General features: G+C 48.6%; 8 protein-coding genes across 8 annotated transcripts; 2 read left to right on the top strand and 6 right to left on the bottom strand.

Moving 5' to 3' along the window:
• Positions 1-134: 134 nt before the first annotated feature.
• On the bottom strand, positions 135-2,091 carry EDB82DRAFT_426556 (major facilitator superfamily domain-containing protein; the record flags this gene model as incomplete). The annotated part of the gene is made up of 2 exons (XM_025736108.2): positions 135-597; positions 653-2,091. 2 exons carry the CDS (start codon positions 2,089-2,091, stop codon positions 135-137), a joined length of 1,902 nt encoding a protein of 633 aa, XP_025586748.1.
• A 1,255-nt stretch (positions 2,092-3,346) lies between these two features.
• Positions 3,347-5,424, bottom strand: EDB82DRAFT_193208 (general substrate transporter). The gene is made up of 3 exons (XM_025736107.2): positions 5,051-5,424; positions 4,210-4,997; positions 3,347-4,160 (listed from the first exon to the last, which is right to left on the bottom strand). The coding sequence occupies exons 1-3, from the start codon at positions 5,226-5,228 to the stop codon at positions 3,549-3,551; spliced, it is 1,578 nt and encodes a 525-aa protein (XP_025586747.2). The 5' UTR covers positions 5,229-5,424; the 3' UTR covers positions 3,347-3,548.
• EDB82DRAFT_193190 (uncharacterized protein) lies at positions 5,374-6,920 on the bottom strand. The gene is made up of 2 exons (XM_025736106.2): positions 6,780-6,920; positions 5,374-6,730 (listed from the first exon to the last, which is right to left on the bottom strand). Exons 1-2 carry the CDS (start codon positions 6,820-6,822, stop codon positions 5,520-5,522), a joined length of 1,254 nt encoding a protein of 417 aa, XP_025586746.2. The 5' UTR covers positions 6,823-6,920; the 3' UTR covers positions 5,374-5,519.
• Positions 6,921-8,080: 1,160 nt separating this feature from the next.
• On the top strand, positions 8,081-9,232 carry EDB82DRAFT_476120 (uncharacterized protein; the record flags this gene model as incomplete). Its single annotated transcript, XM_065608051.1, has 3 exons — positions 8,081-8,105; positions 8,301-8,735; positions 8,787-9,232. 3 exons carry the CDS (start codon positions 8,081-8,083, stop codon positions 9,230-9,232), a joined length of 906 nt encoding a protein of 301 aa, XP_065465024.1.
• Positions 9,233-10,180: 948 nt separating this feature from the next.
• On the top strand, positions 10,181-14,087 carry EDB82DRAFT_462302 (actin interacting protein 3-domain-containing protein). Its single transcript, XM_025736104.2, has 2 exons — positions 10,181-10,783; positions 10,890-14,087. The coding sequence occupies exons 1-2, from the start codon at positions 10,604-10,606 to the stop codon at positions 13,797-13,799; spliced, it is 3,090 nt and encodes a 1,029-aa protein (XP_025586744.2). The 5' UTR covers positions 10,181-10,603; the 3' UTR covers positions 13,800-14,087.
• Positions 14,088-14,090: 3 nt separating this feature from the next.
• On the bottom strand, positions 14,091-16,302 carry EDB82DRAFT_501576 (uncharacterized protein). Its single transcript, XM_025736103.2, has 2 exons — positions 15,133-16,302; positions 14,091-15,081 (listed from the first exon to the last, which is right to left on the bottom strand). Exons 1-2 carry the CDS (start codon positions 15,875-15,877, stop codon positions 14,393-14,395), a joined length of 1,434 nt encoding a protein of 477 aa, XP_025586743.2. The 5' UTR covers positions 15,878-16,302; the 3' UTR covers positions 14,091-14,392.
• Positions 16,285-17,603, bottom strand: EDB82DRAFT_501575 (kinase A anchor protein). Its single transcript, XM_025736102.2, has 2 exons — positions 17,508-17,603; positions 16,285-17,378 (listed from the first exon to the last, which is right to left on the bottom strand). The coding sequence occupies exon 2, from the start codon at positions 17,272-17,274 to the stop codon at positions 16,594-16,596; it is 681 nt and encodes a 226-aa protein (XP_025586742.2). The 5' UTR covers positions 17,275-17,378; positions 17,508-17,603; the 3' UTR covers positions 16,285-16,593.
• Positions 17,604-18,184: 581 nt separating this feature from the next.
• On the bottom strand, positions 18,185-18,776 carry EDB82DRAFT_525451 (signal transduction histidine kinase; the record flags this gene model as incomplete). Its single annotated transcript, XM_025736101.1, has 3 exons — positions 18,185-18,440; positions 18,531-18,694; positions 18,756-18,776. 3 exons carry the CDS (start codon positions 18,774-18,776, stop codon positions 18,185-18,187), a joined length of 441 nt encoding a protein of 146 aa, XP_025586741.1.
• Between the last annotated feature and the right edge of the window lie 3,560 nt (positions 18,777-22,336).

Here is a 22,336-nt window from a genome sequence, read left to right as displayed (position 1 = left end):
CGCGTTACATCATCATCATCCAACAGACCCAAGCCAAAGAAAACGCCTTGATTTCGAGAGGATAGATGGTGCGATGCTATTGAATGTTGCTAGTTGTTTAACTGGCATATGTTGTGAATAGATGGCGGTGAGATTTATGCGGTTTCCTTCCTGTTACCACTTGCGATACTGTCACGTCGAGATCGGACAGCCGCCAAAGCAGTGTCGTTCGCGGTCTCCTTCTCTTCCTCCTCAGTGGAGGAACCGGAACCAGGAGCGGGAGGAGCAGTGGGAGCGTACTTGCTTCTCTGGCGAATCTTGGCACCGTACTTGTAGAAGATGAAGGGGATAGGCGCGAGGACGACGGCGACACAGCCGAGTAGGGTGGCGGCATATTGAATGCCCATACCGTCAAACATTTGACGAGCGAACAGAGGGAAACCGGCGCCGCAAAGAGATCGGAGGAAGGTGTTTCCGGCAATGGCGGAGGCGGCAAACATGAGGTAAGCGTCGACGAGGTAGTTGAGAGCCTGGAGGAAGATGGACATGAGACCAAAACCGGTGAAGAGGCCACTCAGAGCGGGAACAATCCAGTGGATCTTAGCGGTATATCCAGTCCTAGCAGAGGTCAGTATTGTTGCTGTTATTATATGCGGGCTAATGTGTTACTTACCATCCGAACCAGAAGATGCCAATGGCAAAAGAGACACCACCGGCCATAACATTGGGAAGTCGCCATTCGGGAATGGGAATGCCGTTATTGGCGGCGAGCTTTCGAAGATACCAGGGCTGCTGAGCAATGACTGTAGCGCCAGCAATGAGCTGGCCGATAATCATGCCGAAGAAACAAAGGCCAGATTGACCAGAGCTGAAGCCGTGAACACCGACAAAGACGAGAGGGTAGGCGGTAAGGAAAAGGTAAAGAATACCATAAATAAAACTCATGTAAATAGAGAGCAGAAGGATGATGGGCTCAGTAAAGAGCAGACGCAGAGGTCGAGAAAAGTTCTTCTGGACAAGCTCCTTGAAGTCAACCTCGATTTCCTCTTGCTTGGCATGGATACCCCAGTTCTTAGTGCGACGTCGTAGATCAGACGCCTTGGAGACGAGAATGACTGGAGGATAAGTCTCCTCCAAGAAGATGAGATCGAGAATAAGAGCAGAGAAGCCCATAATGGAAGCAAGATACTCGGTCCATCGCCAGCCAAGATGAGACTCAACAATGAAACCACCGATGAAAGGGGCCAAAAGAGGACCACTGAAAACGGACATTGAGAAGACAGTAATGGCAGTACCTCGAGTACGGTTGTCAAACATATCGGAAAAGACAGCTGCGACAACAGCAAGAGGACAAGCACCAAAGAAACCACTGAAGAATCGACAGAGCAGAATAGTCTGGATATCCTTTGCGGTAGCACATGCGATTGAGAAGAGGGAGAAACCAAAGACAGAGATGAGAATCGGCAGACGGCGTCCTTTCAACTCAGAGAGAGGAGCCCAGAGCGAAGGTCCGAAAGCAAAACCGAGAACGTAGAAGGTAGTTCCAAGCAAACCAACCTCGTTGTCAACGCCGTACTCTGAAGCGACAACCATAGTAGCAGCAGAAAAGATGGAGGATGTGAAAGCAGAGGTCATGGTGGTGAAACCCAAAACGGCAGCAGTAATGAGCTTCTTCTTCAATGGCCAATTCTGCGAGTGCAAAGGATCATTGGGTCCGTCAAACTCGACTACATACTGCTCCTGCTCAGGCAAGGGAGGGGGATAAGGCTTTCCAGCTCCAAAGTTGGGCAGAGGCTTCCTAGATGCGCGCGAAGCAGTGCGTGAGCGCAGACTGCCTCCAACGGTAGCATTGTGCTGACTGCGGGCGGTTTGGATGCGGCTAAGTTCGGTGGGATGGCGCTCGAGGTCGTTCTGTGTTGAGATACGGCTAATGCTGTTGTACTGGCCGATGGAGCGGCTTCTTCGTCGGGCTGAGTTCTCGGACGATGACGATGAGACGGTAGAAGCAGAGATGACTCGCTCGATTTCATTGCTGTCTCGCCGTTGGTAGCGCTGAGGAGAAGCTGCGCGTTCTGCATCAAGCAGCTCCTGATCCACGATGTTCCCCGACATCTTTGGTGTAATTTATGGGGTTCGATTAAGTAACACTGGGAGAATCGCAATGTGAAGTAATGTTGTAGAGAACAGAGGTGAGTGGAATATATCCAGTATATAAACTTCCAGTCCTCAAGTTGTTCCAAGCTGTAGTGCAGCTAACAGGTAAGTATGACGCTAGGGTCCGATAATGGTTCGTCGGGAAAGAGCGAGATGATCGCGACGCTAACCAATACGAAAAGGGTCAAGTCAAGCAGTCAGAATGACCCGAGTCAGATAGAGATGGAAAGAAGGAATCGACTCGATTAATATTAGTACTGATAAAACAGTTAAACTAGAGGAGAAAAAGTGTCATGACATGAAGTGAAACACAAAAGAAAAGCTCATGATCAAGGGGTGAAGTCATGTATAAGTATCATGTAATGAGTGAATCCACCCAAGCCTTTAGTGTCAATCCACCCAAGGAACAAAGTCAGTCGAGAACAAGACAAACCTGGTAAAAAAAAAACTTTGCTTTGGAAGAGAGATCCACTTATTCTTCGGCATCCACGTTCGGCACGGCGCCGCACAGGCTTATAGTGGGCTTGACAAGGGTCTGAGCACTGGATTACAGTGAAGAATAAACAGCAGCTGAGCCCTATATCCGAGTAAACAGACGCTATATCCGCTGGACTGGATTATTGATCAGTTTGTTTGATGCAGCAAGCTTACTGATATGCACATTGTCAGCCATTAATCCTTTCTCGGCTGTATATCTCAAGCCTCAACGGAACCGAGTTGCCGTGCATGGATGCACGATAATCTATCAAAATTCCAGTCCAGTTTCTATCCACTGTTGGGCTCAAAGGTTCCCATGCCCCTGATACTCACTAACGTTAGCCCCCGTCGTTCCCCTAGATCCATCCATTGCCATATGAATGTTGAGATCCAAGATTTTCGACAGCATGGACCAACTCGTTTACTGAGAACATGCCCCTGAGCTATTATGACTATGGAGACAGCATGCACTTGAAGTCTTGATTCGCAACTCTCACCTGTTTGAGGGTTGAATAGTTCCATCCTCACCACCATCAACTGAATCCTCCCTTATCTCACACGCATCGCATTTCGCTTCGTCGCGAAACATCAAAAGATCCCAGCCAATGGAGGGAGCCGGCCGAGTTTGATACCGAATATGGTTCCACCTTTAAGCTTCTCGAAGAAGCTTAGACATGCACGATGATGTAAAACCTTTTCGGGCACAGCGATTCCCATTTCCAATTCCCGTAGCTTACGCCTTTCTTCGTATTTGTTTTGTTTATTTCCTGATCGGCAAGCCGTTAGTTACCGCATATAAGCCGTCCATCACTTCGCCGAAAGTCCATCTTGTTACCCACGGAACACTCTCGATCCTACGGCCAAGAAACAAATATTCTTATTCCTTCTATGCTAAGTCAGCGTGTAGTAACAACATCTATGTTCTAAATCTGGATACATCATCGCACGCCCCAACCGTCGTCCAACAGGGCTGTCGCTTCTTCAAGACTCAACCCTGCCGTCTCGGGATAGATGCGCCATACCAAGAAATACCCACCACAACATATAATCGCATACAAAACGAACGTCCAAGATGGACTCAACAGGTCCATCAATGGAAGGAACGTCAACCCTACAGCAAAATTGGCAGCCCAACTCGTCGCCGTTGCTACACCGCTACCGAGCGATCGAACCGCCAATGGGAATAGCTCGCTTTGCATCCAGGGGACGTTACCGAGACCCAGCGCGTACGCTGCGACGTATACCATGATACTCACAAGGATGGTGAGGGCCGCCATTTCGTGTCCTGCCGTGGCGGGAGGTTCGCCGGCTGTCGTGTTGATTCCTGTTGCCAGCGAAAGGAACGAGAAGCCGTACGCCGACAGCAACAGACCAACGATCATGAACGGTATCGAGTACAGTAGCACCCTTCTCCGGCCTATGCGATCAACGAGTCCCAGCGCAGCAACAGTGCCGAGAAAGTTCGTAACTGCAACTACCATCGAGGTAAGCGTAGGGCTTTGGAAGCCAATAACTGTAAAGATGGTCGCAGAGAAGTACATCAGTGAATTCTGCGATATAGTTAGCACTTGTAAAAGCATAGTCCTTTTGATCACTCACAAAGCCGCAAAGCTGCTGCAGTCCTTGGAGCAGACACGCGATAGCCAAGGCTCTGCGGTTTCTCCCTTCGCTGACAAGTATTCCCCATCTACCCAGCCACTCCCACCGTCCAGATGCCTGATGATCACGCAATCGTTCCGCCTCGTGCTCTTCTCGTACTTCGAGCTCGATTTCTTTGATAACTGCATCCGCGTTGTGTTGTAATGTATCGCCGTTTACTCGTCGAATAACTTCCTTAGCCATGGCGGATCTACCAGCCTTCACCAACCATCGCGGCGTCTCGGGCATAAATGCGATCATGCCTCCCTGTAGAATCGCAGGCAACGCACCCAACCCTACCATCCATCGCCATCCTGTCGCTGGGGAACCATATGTCGAAAAGGCCCATCCCACGATGTAGGCGATTACCTGACCCAAGGTAATAAACATAATGTTTAGCGTAACCAGACGCCCTCGGTGCGCAGCGGGCGCCACCTCAGCAATGTACAGCGGCACGACGAAACTGGCTGCGCCTACTCCTGCGCCGATAATACATCGTCCTGCGACCATGATCGGAACGGTGGAGCTCCATGCTTGTAGTAGGGCGCCCGCAATAAAGAGAATATCGGCGTAGAGGATGACGTGCTTGCGTCCAAGGCGATCGGCGAGAACGGAGGAAAACGGCGATATTATCAGGGCGAATAGCGACGTGGAAGAAGTAATGATCGATTTATCCATCGAGGTGAGTTCGCGGTTCGACAGCGAGGTTCCTATCGAAACGAGGGTAGCAGATACGACACCCGTGTCATCTGGAGAAAAATGTTAGCATCGCCTTTGCCACTTAAGAAAGATTAATACAAACATCCAAAAAGTAGACCGCTTATACCGGCGGCGAAAGTCAGGGCCAGGACAAATGTGCTAGGCATTCCGCTTCCCGTCTTGCCCGCTTCAACGGGAGACCTTGACCCTTCGGTCGCATATTCAAGCTCCTCCTCTTCATCACTATGGCTCGCAATCAGCGGCGCCTGGGAACTGTCCATTGTATCGTGCGGATTGCCTTAATGCAATTCCACAATGCTATGGTAAGGCGAGAGTCATGGGCATGGGGTTGAGTTATGATGGATGATCAGCACCCCTGGTCACATGGGCTGTGCAACTGAGGCTAGTCAGAGGGGTACATGTTTCTGTGCTGTTATCATCGATTAAAATAAGTAATCCTCTAACATCTACTAATAACAACTACCGATAGTTCCGGCATGATCCTAATCATGAACTCCAACCAGTAATTCAATCCTTACATCCTATATCCAATTAATTCTGCCAGAAGCTTTTCAGCTCACCAAGTTCTTATTCTTCAAAAAATAATAACCATGCACAGCTGCCACACCCAACGGCTGAAGCGCCCATGGCAAACGCTGCTTTACATGTCTGCTCATTGACTTTGCCATGACAGTCTTGGGCGCTCCAGGTGTGTACATCCAGTCCTGTAACAATCCTAATGTGAGTTCCTGAACTGGACCGACACGCGCAAACATGACCTCTTCGAAATTCTTGATCGCCTTGTCCAGTTCCTGGTCGTTTTTGTTAACCGCTCCATTGATGGCTTTGGCAAGTAGCATCGCATCATCGAGAGCTTGGTTAACGCCTTCACCAGCATAAGGAGTCATGAGATGAGCCGCATCGCCGATGAGAGTTAGGCCTTGCTTATGCTCCCATTTGCTGCCGACAGGAAGCATGAAGAGCGACCGTGGGTTGCAACGGCCGTTTGCTAATTCGATTGCTTGCCTGAGTCGAGGGTCCCAGTCCTTGTACTTCGTCTCAAGTAATGTCTGCTTCGCCTCCTCCAGATCATGAGGGTTGTAGCCGCAGTTCTCAGGCTTGAACCAGTCTGGTTTGTCCGTCACAAAACTGCAGTACATGTTCAAACTGCCATCGCCCATCTGTTGAACGCTGGTGCGGTTGCCATCTGTGCTGGCAAAGACGCTTCCTCGGTTCACCAGCTTAGACAGCTCTGGGGCGTTCTTCTCAGCGTCTGTGATCTCCAACTCAAACATTCCGATACCCGCAAATTCCGGGACGAGACTTGGATCGATTTCCTTTCGGATTTTGCTCCACGCACCGTCTGCGCCAACAATAAGATCGAACCCGTCGATTGTGGTGTGTTCAAAAATAAGGCATCGACCTTCAACTTTTTTCAGATGGTAACCCCATTTGATCATACCCTCAGGTAGTGAATTTGACAGGATTTCTCGAAGGCTGGAACGATCAATCTCTGGGCGTTCTTCGATCTTGTTGTATTTTCCAACCGCATTTCGTTCGAGATGGTATTCAAGGTTCTTGTCTACAATGGCCATGTATTGTCCATCATAGCGAGCGTGTTTGAGAAACTCGTCAAAGAGCTGAGCTTCCTTGAGAGCTGCGAGGCCTGTAGCTGTGTGTAGATCCAGAGTACCTCCTTGAGATCGGAAGTTTGGATGAGCTTCACCTTCGAAAACAGTCACTTCTGTTCCTGCGAGATGAAGAAGTCTTGCTAACAAGCATCCTGTGATGTGTTAGTGGGGAGTCAATTGGTTGGACTGGTTGATGCGTACCAGATGGGCCAGCGCCAATGATTGCGATCTTTCGATTGCCCATTTTGAACTGTTTTAGAAGTGTTTAATAAGGTAGAGAAATGTAGTTGAACTTGAGAGACAGGATTGATCACAGCTCATGATGGTCTGGCACTCCCGTCGTTTAAGTACACTTTCCCATCATAACCACAGCCACCATGTTGCTTCATTCCGGATTGCAAGCAAACGCATCTATCTAACAACCGGACTTTGCAGGTCTAGATGGAACCCCGACGGGTGGGCCGGCTATTAAGTTCAGCCCTGCTGAACGCCGCGTTAAGCTATTTCAGGCATCTCATTCGACCTGGACGTGTTGTGCATAGGGTGGCAGCCACTCTCCCATGCTATTTCTATCACAAGTCAACGTTGCACCGCTTTCAACGCCCACTTAGTTCAATCTTCCACAGCGACGGTTTCTCGACTTTGATACTACTGATGTTAATGATGACAGAGGCTTCGTGCCACGCTCCCGTTGTTCTGAGATGATGACGTTTGCTTTCAGCTCCGTTTAGAGGTCTAGAGGATTAGTTCTAAAAATAGTGGCTGCCTCGTTATCGTTTAGCTTGGTGCAAATCACTCAGCGATCGGTGCGGGAACTTAGAGTAAAACCCCGTTCCCGCTCCGTGTAAGTCGTGGTTGTATCATGGGATATCAACCTCAAATCCACAGAATAATTCAGTCCCTCTCTCCTGTCAATTATTTAACTTTGATTGCAGTGAGCCTCTACTAACATCATAGTATTGTATTGTATTTATACCTTCATAACCTTTCGTGAGAGTTCAAATCTTTTAATAAACTCCGTGCTTCAACATTCACGACTTGGGCCCTGGAGTTACACAGGAAAAATTTCATCACAAGTTTTATTGATATAAGCTTTGGTCTGATATTAACCCTATGGCTTTATTAAAGACTACTGTGTTTTACATATTATTACACTTCTAGGGCATTGCTGTTAAGCTCGCATCACTATTTAAATTGTCAGTGAGTCGCCACAGAGACGCAGGTAAAAATGCCATTATCTATCTATAACGTAACCTTGATCTGATTAGGATGCTATTCTGGCCTTTTTTAAACCTTTTTATCTGCTTCATCTGGACTGAATGGCTGGTCATTGCCACGTTTACAACCTTGATTGCGAAAGTATAATATACACTTTAAAGCATAAGTTAACTCAAGAGATTCAGTAACTTTATACTCACGGAAACATAGCTATATACTCAATAATTTTGTTTCTTACCTTCTTCATCTTTCTTCTTCTCTTCCCATCACAGCACATTGACAACATGGCTTATATCCAGCATCTACCATGTGAGCTACTGCTCGAAATAATGATCTATTGCAACTCGGATGTTCTTTCTTTTGTGAGAGCTTACCCTATGGCCTTAGACTTCTTTCTCGGGAACTGAAAACTGTTTGTTACTCGCATGCTGGCTCGTTTCGGCGACGTCGATCTTCCCTCTTTCGCGTTGGCAGGGCATCTACGCCATATGAGACTACAAACAGGCTTCTACACTTTGTTGAGCTTCGTGGTTGAGGGATGGATAGAGCCCCTTCTTGATCAAAACACCGAGGGATCTAAGCCACCGTGTTTCCACAAGTTCTCACTCGCAGCACTCTGTGCAATGTGGGAGGTTGGAGGAGATGAAAAAAAGATTTGTGATACATATCAACAGCAAGCATCAGCAACGACAACAAGAGGACCCGATGCCGAGCCGACGTCAGAGGAGCTTCAACTTACTCGGCTGTCAACAGAGTTAACGCGGGAGGAACAAAGACTTTTTATGGACGCGGCTTTCAACTTTGAAAGTTATTGCCTGACTTACTACCGTGGAAAACGACTGTTATGTTACCACAACAGCGCAAGATACTTGAACATCCCCTGGGACAATACGAAAACATTTTTTCACAGGTACCGGTCCAACCTCATCCATATCTTTGGTAGGTTTTGCTGCATTCGGTGTTGCATACTGCAGAAACATTGGGATCTAGTGTCGGCTGTTGCCAGACGTCTCAAATCTATCCACGGCAACGTCAGGCAGCGATGGAGTTGGGACAGCGGATCTGACGAGAAGTACTTCTTATATTACTTTCAGAAAGCTTACATGTATCATGAGCTGAGGCAATGCATGGGTTATCTTACCTCGCAAGGCCTTAGCATGTTTACAAGGCTTCATAGAATGAGTCACAAAGAGCTGGCCATATTCATTGTAAGGACCTTCTGGCACTTCAGTAAAATTACCACTGGGAATAGGTTTTACGATCCGTGGCATTTGGAGAGTAAGGAGTGGGTGTACTTTAGTTCTGAACTTCCTCCTAAATTGAGAAATATTGGTCAGAACATCTGGGAGGACATGTGGAATCGGGAGGATCCCCGCCGGAGGCCAAATCACAACATGATGCCATATCGTGTAAACCCAAGCGACGAAGGACAATAGGAGGATTTCTGGTTTCTAATTCGAGGTGGCTGATCAATCGATCATTCATCAAGGGATGGGATAAGGGCCATCAGAGTTTGGAACGTACCTGCAAATTCACAGGCATATTCTTACCTTGGCGGACTGATTATCGAGTTGAACTGCAGACCACGATGGATTCTTGGCCATGAGCCACCGAACAAACGAGGCTCGATTTATGAGAGCAAGAAGGCCAGGATACTATGCGTCTTACAGGGGATATAGGTTGGTTAAGGCTGGTTTGTCTAGAGGGTTTAGACAATTGAGGTTGCTCATTCCTACGTCAGCTGGTTCAAAATGTCTCGACGACTATGTTTGCTGGCTCTACTTGGGGAGGTTGTTTAGCAAGCTTAACTCGACTAATGAACCAATACAATTATTTGTTCCCTGTGCTAATAGACGTTCTGTACCCGAGAACATGGCTTAAACCAACGCAATAGTCCATCAACCATGAAACAAGGTCCTAACTTGTTAACCCCGGATCCATGAAACGGATAGCCAAGACGGCTGTAGCGTTAAAGCCGTTCCCTAGCCGACAGCGCATTTTGCGGCAAAACATATAGCAGGTCAACTATTATGGCATAGATGATGTTGTTATAGATTTGCGACATTTTACTGTTATTAATTATTATTATGTTATAGGTAAAACTCGTGGATTCATGCCTGAAAGCATGTCTTTAAACTGGGGATTCCTCCTAGATTTCAACTACTGGACGATAACGAAAAGGGTTTGGTTTGCTGAGGATATTCCAAACAACCATCGCCCCAACGGCTTTTGGACGTTAGATAGCAAAAGAAAGAAAATAATTGGATGGCATTTGTTGTCTCGTGGATGGGATTTAGGTACGGATACAGTAAATGCTTTTAGGCTTGCGCTTCGCTGTGGTGGCACGTGCTGCAATGCAGGGGTACTGTCGATAGATCAAGTAAAGCCAGGTTAGGTTGGGCACTGCACTTTCAGCTACCTCGACTATTGGGTCACTGGTAGAGTTGCAGGTCATCCATCCACCACCATCATCATCCATCGTACACTTCATACTGTACTCGACTCAACCTCAACCTCTCTCTTCTTTTTACAGTCACCTCCACCTCGATACCCTCGCTATATCGAAAGCTCTGCCCCTCCCTTGCGACGCCAACACCCGCTCTTGCGATTTCCCTACAGTTCATTCGTTTTGATGATGCCTCTGGCCCCTCGAAGGCCTCCGAAATCCGATCATTAAGCAATTCGCTCGGCGCTCAATCCTTAAATTGTCCTTCCCGACCGAGGTTTCCACTCCTTCTCATCTCTTCGACCTCTATCGATTACATATTTCCTGCCGCGAACATACAATATTATAAACATAAGCCGAAATGCAAGCTCCATCATCCGGTTCTCAACGCGCCTTTGCCCATCGTCGTTCGCCTGGTGCTGAGCCTGGACCACCACCCAATGTTCCTGTTCGGTCCATCTCACCAGCGCTACAGGCTCGGGCCTCGAGCGCCTCGGCGAGGTCTGTACAATCCACTGGCTCCCGAAGGATGAATCGTGAAGTAAGTATATAATTCGCAACGTGGGCAATATTGTGCCCCTGCCGAGCCCTGCTTGCCCCACGTCTATGCCCGATTGCAATTAAGTTGCTGACGCCCTCGTCCCCAGGGTTCTGGTGGTAGCGGTTCGAATATGCCTCTATCGCAGATCGAAAAGAGCGTCACCCACCTCCTCGTTGCAACAAAACAGCTTTTAGAAACCTTGACGCAATGGTCGCGCGGACAAGCCACCGACAGCCAGGTGTCAGATGTTTACGTGCGCCTGGGCTACGAATTCAACATGGCTTGTCGCGCATTTACTGCCATTCATGTTGACACATCTGACTTAGGAAACGTCCCCGATTCGCTGCGACATATACTTGAGGCGACGCTGAGCCAGGAGGCCAGCGCTGAGAGCTTAGAGAAATATTTGCCCAGGATCCGCGACATAATTATTAATTTGTTACACGGCCTGAAGCGCAAACAACAGAAGCTGCGCCAGAAACAAGCTCGAGATCGCGACGGTCATGCACCCCCCGACAGAGCAACCAGCGTCAGCACAGTTGGCAGTGGCAACAGCGGGCTCACCAACATGTTGGAGGAGGGTCTAGAGAATGGGTTCCAACCTCCACTTGAAGAGCAGCCAACTGAAAACGTACCGTCGTCGAGTGGTAGTACAAACCGGTCTCCACGCCGTTTCAATGCCCAACGTGAATCGTCTCGACAATCCGCGATATCAGAACAGTCTTCGCTTTCGAGCAACACGATGCAGAACATGCCAGTGGTACCGCCGTATCCCGAAGGCGAGAGCTCAATTCCTACAGGACCTACTGCACCTTCTGGACCTCAGGGAGGAGAACTCAACATTGATTCGTTTCCTCCTCCACCACCCACTCCGCCTGACAACACTTCAAGCGCCCTCGCAGCTCTGCAGAAGGGTGGAGACTTAGAACGACGAGCTTCACGTCGGTACTCTCAATATCAAATATCCAAGCATCTAGGCGGTGCCAATGGCGTTCCAATTTTGCCTCCACAAAACTCGCCCATTCCTAATAGAGGAAGAAAAGAGGTTCGGGAATCCTTGCGCGCTGTACAGGGGCGACAATCTATCCGGCACAACCGCAATAACTCGAGCCAGTCCATGCGAGCAAACACGGCCGAAGACTCTCCTGCCAGGATACCAGACAAGGTTTCTGAAGAGAATCCCGCAGCAGAACTGCCCGCCAAAATAGATAGTCCCGTGCCACAGACTCCAGACGAGGCATATGCTGCCAGTGCGACACTAAGCGGGCCTCCTACGGACCCTATGTTCTTTCAGGACGATGGTAACTCGCCTGAAACTGAGAAATCCAAACCCGAACCCGAGGTCATACCCACACCACCACCAAAACCTGCTGCAACATCATACTTCCAAGACTCTCCACCACCAACACCCTCAAAGGATCTCACTTTGTTCCTACAGTACAAGTCCAAAGTGAAGAAGTTTGTTTTGTCAGAGGGAAGGGCTGAACTTACAATCGGGCGTCTGCAACTAGCTTTCATTGAGAAATTCTCTTGGAACACACAACACAATGGCGCGGATCTTCCTGAAATCTACATCCAAGATCCCGTTTCCGGTGTGCGCCATGAATTGGAGGACTTGGCCGATGTGAAGGATAGAACTGTTCTGGTCCTCAATGTGGAAGCTTTAGACGAGGTCAAGAGGCATATCGATGATGGAATTGCTTCCTTAACAGAGATTGTCCGCGATGTTAAGCAAACAGTAACAGACCAAGGGGCAGCTCTTCAACGAGTGTCAGACCGGCAACAGGAAGCAGCAAACGAGATGGCTCGACTAGCACTATCACCACCAGCGGCAGCGACCTCAGCGGATGGAGGAAGAACACAATTCACCTCCGGACGCAAGTTGAATAACAGCCAACTCGGAGAATTAAGGAGCCTTAAACAGGACCTGGCCATTATGCGCCAAACCTACTCTAATTTCCAAGCCGACATCCAGGATTCAATGGCTACTATTCGTTCCAAAGCTGCTAACGTCAAGGTCGTCACAGCCAAGGCTGCTATTCCTGATATCGAGGGCGACGCTGGCTACTCATACGTTACCAGCGGGCGCAAACAACTCAACGGCGACTCTGACCGATTGGTTGGTAAAGTGGACGACCTTCAGGATCTTATTGAGGACCTGCGCAAGGATGTGGTGCACCGTGGTGTCCGACCGCTACCAAGGCAATTGGATTCCGTTGGTAAGGATATCGCGACTTTGAGCAAGGAATTGAAGAGAATGGAAGAATATATGGTTCAGGAGAAGCCCATCTGGACAAAGATCTGGGAGAAGGAACTAGAAGACGTTTGCCAGGGTCGTGACGAGCTCCGCCTTATGGAGGATCTTTTGGTTGATCTGCGAGACGATTTGGAGAAGGCCTCGGAGACGTTCACCTTGGTGGAACAGGCAACCAAGGAACAGATGAAGGATAATGGCACTGGTGCTAGTGCTGGAAACGCTCGACAATTCTCAAAGGGTCTCGTCAGTCTAGGTAACAGTAGTGATCAGAGTGCGGCCAAGGAGGGTGTTCTCGGCGAAGTGAGAGCTTTACAGCCGAACCACGAAGATCGTCTCGAGGCTATCGAGCGTGCCGAGAAGCTGCGCCAGAAGGAACTTGCAACGCGAAACATCAACCCCATGCATCGCGAAATCGTCAACTTCGTCGCAGATGGCAAGCTCAAGAAGTCTGGCGGGTTTGAAGAGGTTGAACGAGCGCGCAAAGCCAAGGACGATCGTATCAGACGAGAAGTTTGGCAACGCCAGAACGGCATCATTCCTGAGGACCCCATCGGCGAGGAGGGGCCGGACAGCGAAGCAATCCAAGAGGCGATGGACGACGACGAAGCTGAATTCCTCAGGCAAATGATAGCCGAGGAAGAGGCCGCGGCGGCGGCGGTGGCAGCAGCAGAAGGAGAAGGAGAAGACCAACCCCCACCTCCTCCACCAAAGGACGGCGATGACGACGGCAAGGGGCCGGAACAGCCAAACGGCGCATAGTCATGCTACTCGTGTGTTCAAGTATACATATTCTGTCATGTCTAGATCGTTTGGTGCGGTCCATTATGTTTACGGAGATAATGCCTGGGATGAGGTTTATGCGAGATTGTTTGAACGCGATGCATGTCGGTATGGTTATGGATATTCTCGTACTTAGGGTTTCTGGTAGTTTTAGTCGGGATTTTGTCATAGCGGAGGCGAATGGGAAATATCTGTCGTTCATCTACTATACTGCATAGTCATACAAGTGATGCTTGATAAAGTCTAGATCAAAGAAATGCTTTAAACAAACCGCGCCGTCTTTATATTTTGGGTCATTTGAAGAATGTATGTAGGAATGCTTTCGTAATTCGTTAATGTACACTGTTCCAAATCTGTTTGGGCTATTCCCCATCCACTGCACTCGGTATCAGCGTCTATAAATATTGTGTTATCTCTTATAGAGATAAAGATTCCTTGAATCGCGATGTTACGCCCATCTGACTACCGGGGGGTAGTTGTAGAATGCGATATATAGGCACCAAATGCCCCCGACAAAGCTGGTAACCAAGTCACTCCTTGCTTGTCGAGTGGTCTGGGGTCTTCGAGACCATCTAATCAGACGTTCCCTCCTGATCGGGGCTACATAGCACCCTCGCCTTGAGTATAACATTTCGGTACTGTAAATGCCCTCCATGCTCATCGCCATGTTTAATCACCCCTGGAAAAGCGACACAGCAGATTTCTCTCCCCGTTAATGATTCTTCATCATCCCCGCCTAAATCCTCCATCGTTCCAGATTCAAACATTATTCTTTGGTGCGGTAACACTATAGGCATGTTCACGCGAAGAACCGCTTTTTGAACAGCGACAAGGCGCGCAAGCTCGATTGAGTTGTTGACAAGAACTCGTAGTCCACTATCCCGAGCTTCTGAGGGAGATGTGCCGCAAAGGGCATCGAGAAGACGGGTTATTCGTTTCAAGATGACTTCGGTAACGGAGGATGTTGATTCTTTAAGAGAAGATGAATCTCGACGGAGGAGTGATAGGGTGGAGGACCGCCATTGATTGATGGCTTCGTCAGAGTTGGCTGCGTATGAAGACAGCAGTTTTTCCAGTTGTCGGAATTGCTGCGTCTGCTCTTCTGTTAAGCCGACGAAGTAGGCGTCAAACACCATCTCGACTAATATCCTGGATACAATAGATTGAAGCAGATAAACCTTGTGTGATGATGCTAGATCCTCATACATGGGCACAAGCTCGCTAATCTCAGCCAACGTCGCCTCGTCTAAATTACCAAGATCTCCCGTTTATTAGCGCTCAATATCTTCCGATCAGGAGGGGTCTCACTCACTTATCTTGGCTTTACGAAAGTTCACAATGACCCAATTCTGAAGACCATTGCCTAGTCGTGCCATTCCATCACCAAAGACCTCATCGCACTCTTGCCCATCTGTTCTTGTGCTGTTACTCACCCACTCTTTCAATCCTCGTACTTGACCTCGTAGGCCTCGAATCTCATCATCTCGCTCCTTTAGTTCTCGCCGTAGAACCTCCCAGCCTTCTCGAAGCTCTTCGCGCTCGCCTTCTCGTACTTCAACTTCAGCGCGCAAAAGCCGTAGCTCCGTATCCGTCCGTAGATATTGTTGGTTCAATGAACTGTGCTTGGCCTGCCAGAACGTCGCCGTCTCGCTTTCGTTCTGGCTGAGCTTATCCAATTCACGGTGGAATTCGCGTTCCATGATGCCCATCTCCTTCTCCAGGTACGCAATCTTCTCATCCTTCTCTTTCAGAGCAGCCTCTAGTCCTCGCTCTTTCTCCCTCTTTTCCCTCCGTTCTTTGCGCTCCTTGTCACGGTCCTTTTCTTTTGTGCTGTTGGTCCCTGTAGCTGTGCTCTCCTTCTCCTTGAGCGGGGCACCGCCGCTGTTGCTGCTCGTCTCATGTGTCTCTTCGGGGGTCGCGTTGGTGGTAGCTGCCATGGCAACTTTTGCGGGCATAGCAGGCATGCTGGTTCGACTGTTGTTGCTCGAAGCACCGGTTCGTAGGGTATGGGTAGACGGGTTCCCGGTGCCTGGACGGCGCTTTTCAGAATTGTTCATGGCGGTAACGAGGCGGAGCTGTCAGATCTCGGTGTGGTGTGTGTGTATACCTCCACTGCAGAGGATTGGATCGTCAAGTCGTGGGGTCCAAGGATAGTCGATCCTGTTTCCACATTGTTTCTGGCATCAAGCGCGGTGGAATTTCTATTGAAGCTTGGCTGATCGCATGGAAAGATGTCGGGAAGTTATGTTGATGACGTTGGTTTCTGTATTTTGATGGCTAGAGGGGACAATTGATTAAGGACTTTAGGCGACCGTCCACTGGAGGGTGCGCTAATTCTGAGTTTATAACAACGTCTGTAACAAACCTAGAACTGATATCAAACAAAATGACTGGGGTTTATGACTTCAAGCTCACAGTGGAGGCAATTAATTGTCTATTGTAACGTATTCGAGTGCATTTAAATGTCAGTAATCAGTCAGAGCGTCCCCAAGAAGAAAACTGCTGCCTGTTTCTTAATTCCAAATTCATACCCTTACTGCTGGGGCTCTGTCAGCCTTCAATTGTCATGATAGATGGTTGGTAATCCGCTATCAATACGAAGAGATAAAACGTCTGCCTTGTTCACAGCCACTCCTCTTTCGTCTCGGTTAATTTATGATATATCATGTCATGTCTCCTTCTCTATCAAGGTAATCTAGCAGCCTAGTATACAGCTCATCTCCAGGCTTCTCCGAGCCAAGATTTTAGCCACGATATTCTTTCCAGACTTCCACTAAAGCTCAACTTCGGCCTCTACTTCATACGCCTCATCATCTGTTCCCTCGATCTTCTTTGCGCCCATTCGACATAACGTAACTTTGTCCAGAGGCATATCCTCCAGCCAAACGTAGTCATCATAGAGACTAACCATGTCCCGTGCATCGATTGTCAACCTTTCTCGAATTCTTCTTCCTCTCTCATCCTTGACATAGATGGTGTTGACGACGGTTGCATGTAGTAGCAATGGTCTGTCCTCCTTGGCCATCAGACCAGCCTCTTGGAACGTAGTCTTGATCTGCTCGCAAAACTTGTAAAGGATCCCCTCCGTATCAACAGGAGCAGCGTAAAGCACCGTAGTTTTTGCCGGTGATTGCATAGCATGTAAGCCCATGAGCGTTAGCGAGAGTCGCTCTTCAGTTGCGGATGTCCCGACCCTAGCACTTGCAAGGAACTCGCTCAATTTCAGGCTCCTGAGTACTTCGGTTGCTTGCTGAATGCCTTCATCCTTGAGGCTCATGACACCAAGGGTCAGATGCATCGTGCCGACTGGACGCACTGCCGTCGGAGGAATACCAAAGCTGGCGGGATTGGTGACTTCTGTACGGAAAGCAGCCACAGTTCTGGTGAGCTGTGGTCCGGCCAAGGGAATGCACACGAAATGTGTTGGGGACGCCCTGACTGGTTTGGGCGGCATGATTCTGCTTGAATTTCCGTGGGGAAATGAATCGTTCCAGAATATCCTTTTGGTATGAATGTACGAATATGCTTGATGTATATTCAATATTCCCTAGTTGTCAACTGGTCAAGTTAGCAAACTAATCTCGTTCCGACAAATTCCTGGCCGACCCCAACTCGTAGAGAGCACGAATATAAAATATTCGTGCACCCTGCCATGCGGTAGCGTGGTGGTTGTGGAACATAACTAACAAGCTGTGTGTAACCTATCTGACGTTGTCTGGCAACACCTCGATGATGTCAGGTCTTCGTATCGGCGAGTTTCTGTAGTGCCAGTACTTTAAGGTGCGTCAAGATTACCCCACCAATGTCAGAGCTTTCGGGAGACATATCAGATCAGTCACAGTGGTAGGGATTCGATAAGCAAGAAGTGACTGATCTCAAGACAAAGAAAGAAAAGCAATTTCATGAGACAGACCTCACAAAGTGACGGATGGCCCTTGGAACAGAACACCAGATTAAGGAATTACGAGGCGGGCAGTCGTCCTTTTGCACCAATTCCATACTCTGTCAAGTCTATTTCCAAGTCTTCTCTACTTCATCATGGATCTCCAAATAGGCTTTTCAATTCAAAGAGGAATGATGGTATGTCCTTCCGCACTTCCTCGTAACACCACTGAGCATGATTGACCTGGCGGGTCGTCCTCTAAGCCTCAAGCCTTTCAAGGCCTGGGGTATCTGCTTCGATGAACCCGGCCTCTTCCATCCCTGAATATACCTAAACGCAACGACTATTTGGTGTAAAGAAAATGTCCCTCATCCAAGGTGTGTGACAAGCCTCCCAGTAGACTATTATGCCGTTGAGAGGACTGGTCCTGATCCGAACGTGAACTTGTCGGCTTGATCCCGGGCATTATTTGGTGAATGCTTTATTCCTTTGAGTCGTAGTACTCCCTCAGGAGCTTTTCTACCGTTTTGTAGTCTTCTTCAACAGCCCTGAAATATTCGCCAATGAGCTTCACACATTTCTCGTTGTCCAATTGCGGAGAGCCGTCCAAGTTTTCATTCTTGCCGTATCGCTGGATCGCTTCGCATCCATCCCTGATCTTGACGAGTCCTAGTGTCGCCGATGAACCCTTGAGGAAGTGGCCAAGAGAAGATAGTTTCTCGAGATCCTCCTCTTCCCTGTTAGAATTACAGAAAAGATGGTCAGTTAAAGCTCTTCTACCAGAGCGCAGAGTATTCCTGTGCTGATATTTGTTGAATTCTACTCACAGTGCTTCCTTAATTTGTTCAAAGGTCTCCTCTGCCTGTTCGAAAAACCCGAACACAATGGATTGACTGAATTCAGAATCATCCGGCTCGTCCATCTCCAGGATTTGGCTGAAAGTGAGCATGTCGATGTTATCGCCAAAGTCGACCTCGCCGGCAGTCTCGCTCTGTGGGTCAGATGCATTAGTTACAATATTCGAGCTGTTGCGCAGCCAGTATCGAGCCCACCTTGTCCTCAGCTGGCGACATTTCTGCTATAATATATGTCTATGGTCTCGTGACGAAGGTACCGAAGTTTTACGAAGAGAGACGATGCCGAACAGCTCCGGGGTAGCAGCGTGGGGCCGGTAGAAGTGACAGGTCGGAGGGAGGAGATTGTAACACCTAAGCTGTGGAAGTATTAGAGCCTGGACCAAAAAGAAGAAATAATAAATGATGCGAAAGCAAAAACAGACAGTAATCCAAAGACAAAGCTGTTGGTAAGAAAGTATAGTAAATAAAAGGTTTTCTTTTCAGAGGTTAGAGGTGATAAAGCTGGAGCTGGAGCGGGACGTTTCGTGGAAGCTTGGCCCGAGGGGAAGGGATCAAGATGACGGGACCGTGGATGGAATGGCTGGCTAGGGGTCTCAGGTCGTAGAGCAGACGAAACAATAGCGCTCAAGCAACGCTTGCCACTCTCCAGCAGGTAGTAGCAGTTGCAATACAAGCAAAAACAGCAAAACAACAATAGCAGCAGGCGCTGGCGAGTAGCCGTTGCGCAGACTGATTCAAGGGTTTGTTTTTGTACCTGAGGTTGTTGGATTGGAAGTCTCTTTTTTGAGTTGGCAGCTGTAGTAGCTGTCCGAGCGATGACGATATATGTGACGAGGACGTGTAGAGAAGGAAAAGGCAAAGAAGAGCACAGCACAGCACAGCAGCGCAAATCAAAGAAAAGCAAAAAGTAAGAAAAACAGAGTAAGGTAAGGCAGAGTAGAGCAAAGTAATGGCTCGAGTGATATGGCTTAGCCAGAAAGGCGGCGGTTAAGAAGTGTGTGATATCGGCTGCTGGTATGTGGGCAGTTAAACCTCATAGGTGAGGGGCTAACAATGGAGAGTGAGGGTCGGTCGTGTCGTCCAGGTACCTAGAATGGATAACCACCAGGAAGGACAACACTACAATAGACAATACAGGGTCATTGTGAGTGGGGTTGAGCCGCTCTAGTAAATGCGAGGCGTCGAATCCAAAACCCATTCATCCATGGAGACTGGGAGACGGCACCTTCAGGGGAGTGGGGGATGGTGTTTAGTGCGGAAAACCGACAGAATTTTAGGCGACCTGACCTCTAACTAAGGCCGAACAGACGGGAGACATACAATATATCAGGTACCGACATCCAGTTCTTGAGAATAAAGAAAGGTCCAGTGAAAGAGAGTGAATAAGAAAGACAGGATGTGCATGAACAGAAGGATATTTTCTTACCAGGCTATGACAGTGGGAGGCGGGGCCACCAAACTGTAAAGTCTTTTGTTTTATGGTGTGAGATATAGGACGTAATTTTCCAGATAAGAATACCTATCGATATTCCTTTGTTTTGCTTTTTGCTTTTGCTTTTTATTTCTAGGTCCCTCGGTCGTGTCTCTTTGCGCTTGTGAATAATACCGATTCAGCGCGTATAGATACTAAGTTGGGACTGCGAGTGAGTGTCCTGTCGAATTGTGATCCAACGCTGACGTTCTGCGGGAGATCCCGAGGAGTATTATCCTGGTACGACTGACGACAGTGGCTGCATAGAGCGTTAGAGGGCACGAGTAGAGTCGGGTCCGAGGCACAGGATAGCCGTTGAGAACCGTAATGAGTTGTAGGTAAAATGTAAAGATGAAGGATACACAGGTAGATAGATACTAGTTAGGTAGAATAACCACAGGGTGAAGAAAAAGGAAAACTTCCTGGTGTTGGTTATCATTTGCTGAATTGCTGCACTTTAGAGCACTACCTATAGGTGGGTGAACCGTAAAAGGCCCCCCCAGTCCATCCTAGTCCCCGTCCCAGTCGCAAGGGCCCGGGCTGTCCAACCTGGAGGGTAGGAGGGGTAGAAGGGCCCTGCCGATTACGTCGGTGATTTGTACAAGAGTCCACTAAAAAAGGGAAGAAAAGAGAGAGAAAATTGGGGAAGGGACAGCTCTTGCATCATTAGGTTCCATTCCGTCAGGAAGCAGAAGGCCTAGATTCCAAAGCTTCCATTAGAGGCGCCAATCCCTAAATCGCAAAAGATCGCCTGTCATCCATCACAGTCTCCTTTGTCACTATTAGTTCTTTGATACCGCGCGACTGTGCTCTACTCTCTCTACAGGTCAGGCAGGTCAGTGCCATCCATGCTTGTGCCACGCGATAACTTAATAGCACAGACGTTTCTTGACATCGCTGACTCTGCACACGATCGAAATCTTCCAGATATCCCACCTCTCTATGTAGAACAGGGTTAGAAGCTCGCTGGCTTTACTTCGTCTTCGTTCTCGTTCTCCGGGACTTCAGAACCGCATCCGCCTAGCGCAATATGCCTGAACTTCAACGTTACTTATTCCGCTAGCCTGCAACGCCAAAATCCACAAAAAGATCCGAATCCAAATGCGATCATGAGGAGGAACAATTCCCTCGGCCCATATCCGGGATCCAAGACAACAGGATGTTTCATATGATGGCTTTCTTCAGCCTATTATACTCACAGCATCTCACATGAAGATGGCATACAGGGAACTCCAGAGTCAGGAGTCTCGTTATACCCACCGGTCCGGTTATTGGTTATGTGCTCCATGAAAGTTAAGAGATAAATCTTCCGGTGTGGTATGTACGTCCGGGGCCCAGGAAACCGTCACCCGAGGCTGAAGAAACTCGACATACTCGGTACCCGTTGTTCCGTTTATTTGCTGGCCAACCTCTTCCCTGATAGCTCACCTCATGTCAACGTCCCATTCTTTGATGTTCAATATTTCTCGGCCGAGAGATTTTTCTAACTAGGCTTCTCACTCGTGGTCCCTCGACGAACGACTCCCCCAAATTCATTCGACAAAGACAAAAGGAATAGTCACATTGTCAGGGACTGTGTCTTGAGACTAGTCGCGACATTCACCGAGTCACAGGCCCACCTGCCCAACTCTTGGTTCTTGCTCAGAAGGGATACGATCGGCATCTCAGCCGCGAGTGTTGGAGCTTTCTGGCAAGAATCCAACTTTTTGGAAGCAAGCTCCTGCAAGCATTGAAAAGCTTAGGATGACATGCACGCCGTCTTATGCCCGTTGGCCCACCTGTCGATGAAGCTGGCCCCAGCCAACGCAACGAACCCCTCAGAGATTGCAACATGGAAGTTAATGTTGTTCACACCAGCCACCGTAGAAGTGCTCAGTGCGGCATTTTCTCCATCATATTTCCTTTCTGCTGTCAACTTGTGGCTTGGCTTCACTGCTTGAGCTGGTTTCGCTATGTCAATGTCGGTCCCTGCAGGGTCTGTTGATCATCTCATTTAGCACCCCTCATTTGCTTCCTGCCCCTCGTGCACGGTCACGATTACGGCCAAGTCATGTCATGACTGATGGCGGGGCTTAGCCGTCGACGGTGCAGTTCATTACATACTCGCCATGCTAACTATTTGTTGAACGGCTTGGCTAACTATTGTATGGACAGGGCCCTTGAATCTTGTGAGTTGTATGGAACTTGGCTATTGAACACCTGGGTCAAGTTAACTGCCGGCTAAAACCCACCTGTCACTCAGAGGGGCATTAATCATGCTCCCACTTAAATACAGAATCTTATCAAGTGATCCATGTCTTGAGTG

This window comes from Fusarium venenatum (genome assembly GCF_020744135.1).
Source record: "Fusarium venenatum strain MPI-CAGE-CH-0201 chromosome Unknown EDB82scaffold_2, whole genome shotgun sequence".
In the NCBI taxonomy this organism is placed as follows: domain Eukaryota; kingdom Fungi; phylum Ascomycota; class Sordariomycetes; order Hypocreales; family Nectriaceae; genus Fusarium; species Fusarium venenatum.
This window is presented reverse-complemented; position numbering and strand designations above follow the sequence as displayed.

Coding starts and splice junctions, on each gene's coding strand:
- EDB82DRAFT_462302 (XM_025736104.2), top strand. CDS start 10,604: ATGCAAGCTCCATCATCCGGTTCTCAACGCGCCTTTGCCCATCGTCGT. Junction 10,784..10,889: donor CCCGAAGGATGAATCGTGAA/GTAAGTATATAA, acceptor CCTCGTCCCCAG/GGTTCTGGTGGTAGCGGTTC.
- EDB82DRAFT_193190 (XM_025736106.2), bottom strand. CDS start 6,822: ATGGGCAATCGAAAGATCGCAATCATTGGCGCTGGCCCATCTG. Junction 6,731..6,779: donor CATTGGCGCTGGCCCATCTG/GTACGCATCAAC, acceptor AACACATCACAG/GATGCTTGTTAGCAAGACTT.
- EDB82DRAFT_501575 (XM_025736102.2), bottom strand. CDS start 17,274: ATGCCGCCCAAACCAGTCAGGGCGTCCCCAACACATTTCGTGTGCATT.
- EDB82DRAFT_193208 (XM_025736107.2), bottom strand. CDS start 5,228: ATGGACAGTTCCCAGGCGCCGCTGATTGCGAGCCATAGTGATGAAGAG. Junction 4,998..5,050: donor AAGCGGTCTACTTTTTGGAT/GTTTGTATTAAT, acceptor ATTTTTCTCCAG/ATGACACGGGTGTCGTATCT. Junction 4,161..4,209: donor TGCAGCAGCTTTGCGGCTTT/GTGAGTGATCAA, acceptor ACTATATCGCAG/AATTCACTGATGTACTTCTC.
- EDB82DRAFT_501576 (XM_025736103.2), bottom strand. CDS start 15,877: ATGAACAATTCTGAAAAGCGCCGTCCAGGCACCGGGAACCCGTCTACC. Junction 15,082..15,132: donor CTTTCGTAAAGCCAAGATAA/GTGAGTGAGACC, acceptor AATAAACGGGAG/ATCTTGGTAATTTAGACGAG.